This window comes from Salvelinus sp. IW2-2015, linkage group LG4p, assembly GCF_002910315.2.
Source record: "Salvelinus sp. IW2-2015 linkage group LG4p, ASM291031v2, whole genome shotgun sequence".
In the NCBI taxonomy this organism is placed as follows: domain Eukaryota; kingdom Metazoa; phylum Chordata; class Actinopteri; order Salmoniformes; family Salmonidae; genus Salvelinus; species Salvelinus sp. IW2-2015.
The window spans coordinates 24,890,362-24,897,417 of record NC_036841.1 but is presented as its reverse complement, the minus strand read 5'-3'; the positions used below and the strand labels follow the sequence as shown (position 1 = coordinate 24,897,417).

Sequence of the window (7,056 nt, the reverse complement as noted above, 5' to 3'; positions counted from 1 at the left end):
GCCTGCATTAAAGTCCCCAGCCACTAGGAGCACCAACTCTCAATGAGGATTTTCTTGTTTACTTATACAGCTCGTTGAGTGTGGTCTTAGTGCCAGCATCGGTTTGTGTTTGTAAGACTGCTACGAAAAATATAGATGAGAACTCTTGGTAGATCATTTGGTCTASAGCTTATCATGAGGTACTCTACCTCAGGTGAGCAATACCTCGAGACTTCCTTAATATTAGACATCGCGCACCAGCTGTTGACAAAATAGACACACCACCCCTCGTCCTACCAGATGTAAATGTTCTGTCCTCCCGATGCATGGAAAACCCAGCCAACTGTATATTATCAGTGTCGTCGTTCAGCCACGACTCGGTGAAACATAAGATAGTTATTAATGTCCCGTTGTTAGGACAGTATCGAACGGAGATCATCCAGTGATTGCACGCTGGCCAATAGAGGTGGGTTACACTCTTGCTGACAAATTCTCACAAGGCATCCCGATCTCCGACCGCTATAGTTACATCTTTTCTTCAAGCGATTGACAAGGATTTGGGCCTGGTCTGAGATGCAGTATATCCTTTGCGTTGGATTCAAATAAAAAAAATCATTGTCTAGTTCGAGGTGAAGTTGCGGTTCTGATACCCAGAAGCTATTTTCGGTCATAAAGAGACGGTAGCAACAGCATTAACTACAAAATAAGTTAKTGCGAAACACACAAAATAGCACACCTACAAAGGTGGTTTGAAATGTGTCTTGAAATATCTGATTCCAGTGGATGAAAAATATCCCCATCGCATCAAAGATCCAACACCATATTTTACGGTAGGTATGGGGTTGTTTTCTGCTCATGCATCCTTATTTCAACGCCAAACCCACCACTGGTGTGCATGTAATCTGACCATAGCATGGGTTTCAATCCAAGTGCCATTTATCTAACGCCAGCAGTTTAAATTAGTTGGATGACATGAAAAGAGCTCACACACACACGTGGTAGTTTGGCATCGAAATAAGGATGCAAAAGCGTCGAAATAAGGATGCACAAGCGTCGCTGCTGAACCCCTAATAATAAAACACCAACAAATAGGGTTTCACACGGCGTCGCTGCTTGAACCCCTAATGATAAATCATTCATTCCAGAATTGATTGTTTTACATCACTTTTATTACAATTTTAAATAGTAGCACAGATCACAGTACATATGGTGCAACAGAAACATGTAGCTTCTGATGTCTGTTTCAGCTTTCTAAACAATCCAGTAAGTGACACTAGTCAAATCAGTTCAGGATGGTCTCCTGGAAAACAACAAACATGATTCTAAGTGAGAGTCCTAAATMACATCCTATACAGTGCACTTCTTTTGATSAAGGCCCATAAGCACTATAACAAGGGAATAGAGTGCCATTTGGGACAAAAACAAAATCAGCATTCTGATTCCCAGACTTTCTAGGCCAGTTTGAGCAGCTCTGTAACCATGACACCCACCCCATCAAACACCTCGTGTATTGGAGCGTTACACATGAAGGCAGAGGTGGTGACCAGCTTGTTCTTTACGTCGACGTGCACCTCCCCCACATTCTTATTCACGTGTTTACAGCCCAGCTCAGTCATGGTGGTTGCCGTCTGGGCATAGGGCCATCTAGTGGTGGGAGGGAGAAGAGCAGCAGGGGCTAAAAACACATACCTCTTATATTCAAACAGAGACATAGTGTATACACACGGTCTCACACACCACTGACACTAACCCACCTCTCACACTCGTTGTCCTGTCCCACAGTGATCTCACATCCCGGCAGGGCCCTAGCAGCCAGGACAGGGGAGATGCAGCACATAGCCAGGGGCTTGCCTACTTCGTGGAACCCCTTAATCAGCTTCTCTACCTGGGGCTGAACTGTGTACTCCTTCCCCTTCACAGCCCAGTCAGAAAGGTTCTTGGCCACGCCAAAACCACCTGCAGGACACAACAGTTGGGTTGAGCACAGTGTAGAGCAGTGGAAACCAGCCCTGGTCCTGGAAAGGTAAAGGGTGAGTAATGGTTGTATGCTGATGATAATGGAAGCATGATAGTGACGAAGGTATATAATGATGAAGGTATAAATTAAGGAGTAATGCTTACCTGGGATGACGAGGGCGTCGAAAGCGGTGATGTCCAGTTTGGTAAGATCTGACACGTCACCGCGGGCGATACGAGCACTCTCCTGCAGGACGTTGCGTTTCTCCTCCGTGGGTTTCCCCTCGCAGTGGTTCACCACATGCATCTGATCCACGTCAGGGGCAAACATCTGGACCTGTGGTGATGAGGGTTTAGACAGTCAATACTATACATCTACACCTACAGTACAGGCCAGAAGGAGTTTCATAGTAGTGTTCATGGTAATGAGGTTGGAACCTGCATTCCCAACGACAAGCACTCAGGGGGAGACTACGATTGAAAGTACAGCAGTAAAAGGAGCAATCAGAGGCATATTGACAACATGCACATCAATGCAAACTCTGCACCACTTTCTAGACTAGAGGATGTCTGAAGTTGTCACAGGAATCTGACTATAGATTGGGCTTGTACAGTCAGAAGGTTAGCATGAGAAGCTTGAGTTTGAACTACCCATGGAAACGTTAAAGAGTCCTTACCTTAGCTCCAGCCCTGCTGAGGTGGACCAGCACAGCAGACGCCTCGTGGATCTCTGTCCCATCGTAGACCCCACACCCTGACAGAACTATTGCTATGCACTTCACCATGACTTCTGCAAAAGACACACAAGAATTACAGTATGGAGACAGTGATGCACAACAAGCAGTTAGATTAAACTGAATTCTAGATTGTACCCGTCACAAAACACCTATTGTTCTCTCATCAATACACATCACATGGCATGTCGGGTAATGCGTCAGGTAAGGTACACTAGTGTCCCAAATGGCACCCTATTCCCAATATAGTGCACTGCTTTTGACCAGAGCCCTGGTTTAATAGTAGTGCACTACATTGGAAATAGGGTGCAATTTGGGACAACGAAGACAGGTGAGCATGATGTGAGAAAGATTCTGCTGCTGGGAAGTCAATCAAATATTTAAAGACCTGAGGCCTCATTTATCAACGGAGAGTAAATTGCTTACTAAATTCTGGTATACGTGGAGATTCTAGGATTTGCAAGCGCAACAAATTGGGATTTAGCAAACTGTCGTACGCGATACACACACGTCCATATTGCGAGGCTACAACCCGCCTTAAATTCTCTCCAGTCACCTTTTATGGTAGCAAAAACACACTAATAATGCTGTATGATTTGGAGATGTTGGAACAGGGCCATGATCATTTCTAAAATAAAGCACAATGGCATTATCCCATTTCTGTAGGGGTGTGGGCAGAATGCTTTAACCTATAGTGAGTGCCAAATGATAAACACTGGCCTCCTGAGTATCATCACATCAGTCTCTAAAGGACTGTGTCCAGGCAACACACCAATGCCTCTAGTCAACAATACCTGGTACAGGTAGAGAGCCAGGTGTGGAGGGAGGGAGGAAAAGTACAGAATCCACAGAGATGATGTGATAAGCATCGGGTCACTGATCATTCTAAAGCACGGTTCAGATAGGCCTACAACAGGTTAAGACAACTTATGCAGCAGGTTAGGAGAATTAGGTTGAGGATAAGCTAAACTTTTCCAATGCGACTCGAACATATCTAGTTACAACCAGGTCTGCCCTTAAAACAGCCTTGGTTTCCACAAATGCGATGTTGCTAACGCAGTACGCTAAAAGAAACGGAACCCCTGAGCTGTATTCGAATACTCATACTAACCGTACTATTTGTGACGTGCTTGAGTATATAGTATGCTTATTGGTCATAGTATGGATATAGTTAGTATGCCAAAAGTTCCCGGATGTCGTACTAAATTCGCCAAAATATGAAGTATACACACAGAGGACACTATTTCAGTACTTTAGGWCCTGTAATGCAATTCTTAAGGAAATGGCTTCACGTAGTTTTCAGATTTGAAGAAAATATGAGGTATAAAGAGAGCGGATACAAATTCATTGCTTTAACGAATTATGACAAACTTATGAAAATTTTGAGCAATGTAATAAAGTAAGGACTTTCCAAATAAGTTACCTTACACGTTGTTGGCTGATAAGGACAACATAGCTAACAAATTACTAACCACATAGCATAGCTTTACAATAGTACCGGTAACGTTATGTTGTTAGCTACTTATACATCAAACTTGCCAGTATATTCACTATAGGCTAACTACCCATCGTCTATTGACTCATTCTTAGTTTAGCTAAATAGTATAGTCGTTGTGCGTTCTCAATCGACATTCAGGGGCTTTCGTAAATTCGCGCTGGCCATCTAATGTTACTCCGATTTCAGAACACACTCGTATAAACGCTGAATAATTACATTTACGAGCGCTCAACACCAGTTGAATATGGGCGGTGTCAGTAAACATCAGCAAAAAAACGTAATTAAATTGTTGCCAGCTGCAGTTGCAGTCACCAACGGATAACATGAAAACTGCCTACCCAGCTCTGCTAGGGCGAGTAAAATGGTCTGTGGMCTKYRMKSTMRCWGYKASMKYRMAGKCAACGTTAGATTGGGTGCGTGACTGCCGTTATATACAACGCTCAATCAACCCTACTCCTCGGCRGGAGCGTCCAGTCTGTGCCATGAGAGCCAAACGCTCTGAATTTACAAACGGACAATCTGACAACGCTCTGAATGTACGAGCGCAATCTGGCACTCCTGAAGTGGTAAAATGTACAACTAATAATTTGTTGTTATGCTAACTAGCTGGCAAGATGTTGCATAGAAACGACTTCCGGTAGACTGTCAAAGAGCTAGTAAACTCAACTGAAAGGATACTGTTCGTTTACAGTATACTAAAATGAACTAATAGTATACAGTATGTTAGTATGGGTATACTAACACAGCTCTGGTCTGTTAAACCCGATTGGCTGAACGCACCATCTGGGATTAGCATAGTGGTGGAAAATTGTGTTTCATAAGGAAAGTACGCATACAATCGAAGCCTCTCGGTACGAGCCGGTCCACAAGGGATACTAATCTATTGACGGTTGCATACAATGCGTTTGGATGGTAAAAATTACACGACTCAATATCGCCTTCTGCCGGCCTTTGGGTTAAACGTTATGAAACAAACAAAGTTGCCACTGTTGTAGCCAGGTGTCGTAGCAAACGAGAATCATGAAATARATGCACCAGAAACAGACCACATATCAGCAAGCTAGCCAAGATAAGAATGTTCTTAACTGACTTGCCAAGTTAAATAAAAAAGGTACCACACGTTTGTTTTTTTTGTAAAAAAAACTGCAGCAAAAATAAGACCAAGAACACAGAAAGCGCYCTGTTATTTTGGTAAAACGTAGCCTTTCCGTCTCGTCGCAAGTCTTTATCTAATTAACATGTGGAATTTTACTACCTCCAACAGCAGAGATGCGTCTTAAAACTGCCTAAAACAGTATCGGCTGTTAGATGTGAACCAGTCATCACATATCCACAGCTATTGTGTTACATTAAACTCTAAATACAACATTAATGCTAAACTGTTTACTTAGGCTACATAGATGCAGTATTAATTGATCGACAACGTTATTCTCACCTTGTTACAATAGTAGGTCTTCCTATTCACTCCGAACGCTACTGCGTTAATATCCTCCTTCTGTGGCCCCTCCCATGGAGGCGGGGACTGGAGACTAGTGACGCTGGGAGGGAAAAGGGAAACTTACTTGCCTTACTGCCCTCTGTTTGCTCTTTTTCTAAATCTCTCAGAATCAGACACTGGATGGATGGTGTCAGTGTGTCAATATTGATGAAGACACTGTATACTGAACAAAAATATAAACGTAACATGTAAAGTGTTGGTCCCATTTTTCATGAGCTGAAATAAAATATCCCAGAAATATTCCATTCACACAAAAAGCTTATTTCTCTCAAATGTTGTGCATAGATGTGTTTACATCCCTGTTAGTGAGCATTTATCCTTTGCCAAGATAATCCATCCACCTGACAGCTGTGGCATATCAAGAAGTTGATTAAACTGCATGATCATTACACAGGTGCACCTTGTGCATTGGGGAGTCACAAAATCAGAACATTGTCTTACCTGCTACACTGGAAGCACAACTTTTGGTCAGGGCAAGCAGCATGCAAACCACAACCACGTTTCTTTGAAATGTGTAGGCATGTCTCACACTCTGCAAATGTTATGCATACAATGTAGCAGGCCATTAAATTAGATTTTTCTGTTTCCTTGCTGTTGTTTGATTAAAGACAGACGATATTCAGGCAAGTGACTCTAATATTTGGACAACCAACAAATACTGCTGACTTGCCCGATGTGCCAGTGCTTTTCAGGCCTTATTATCAAACTGTGTGTGTGTGTGTGTGTGTGTGTGTGTGTGTGTGTGTGTGTGTGTGTGNGTGTGTGTGTGTGTGTGTGTGTGTGTGTGTGTGTGTGTGTGTGTGTGTGTTTCTCACAGGTGAATTTCAAATTGTAACAACATCAACCACACAGAGTCAATGCCATGCTTCCTTCTGTGCAACCTATGATATGTTATAGTGTTATAGGGTGCATCTGTCTCACGTTAGACTACCTTTCCATGACCATGAAGTGGAACTGTGATACATAAATGACCAAGACAAGGTGCATTATGAGTTTCATCTCTCTGTTCAAATGGGCAATCTCTAGTTAAAACAATAAACAGCTGCGGGATGGGGCTGAAATAAATGTAACCATGCTCAAATTTATTGACAGAACTATTAATGCAAGGACTGATCATCCATTATGTAAAACGTATAGTTTTGACCATGTTTTGAGGCTATAGCCTACAGTGTTTGTTTGCAATTCAAAAAGCTATATCCACCAACTTTTCACATTTGTGTTTTTCTTGTCAGAAATGATTGCTTATGAGTACCTTCATGCGTGTCTAAAATATTACTCTTTTCACATTTGCCATCACATAGATTTTAGATGTGTATGACATTTTTTWWTTTTTTTTGCAAAACGCTATATATCCATTGTTGTTCATGTCCTGTGATATGTGGTTTTCTCAC

The 7,056-nt window shown here is 42.4% G+C and overlaps 1 protein-coding gene across 3 annotated transcripts; it reads right to left on the bottom strand.

The window, feature by feature from the left end:
* Positions 1-1,126: 1,126 nt before the first annotated feature.
* On the bottom strand, positions 1,127-5,698 carry LOC111960747 (glutamine amidotransferase-like class 1 domain-containing protein 3, mitochondrial). Of its 3 annotated transcripts, none has more exons than XM_023982947.1 (5): positions 5,603-5,698; positions 2,613-2,725; positions 2,101-2,272; positions 1,734-1,935; positions 1,127-1,623 (listed from the first exon to the last, which is right to left on the bottom strand). In XM_023982947.1, the coding sequence occupies exons 2-5, from the start codon at positions 2,718-2,720 to the stop codon at positions 1,431-1,433; spliced, it is 675 nt and encodes a 224-aa protein (XP_023838715.1). In that variant the 5' UTR covers positions 2,721-2,725; positions 5,603-5,698; the 3' UTR covers positions 1,127-1,430. The 3 variants fall into 3 exon arrangements, with proteins under 3 accessions (XP_023838715.1, XP_023838714.1, XP_070295231.1); XM_023982946.1 differs by lacking the exon at positions 5,603-5,698 and adding an exon at positions 4,948-4,978; XM_070439130.1 differs by lacking the exon at positions 5,603-5,698 and adding an exon at positions 4,506-4,537.
* Between the last annotated feature and the right edge of the window lie 1,358 nt (positions 5,699-7,056).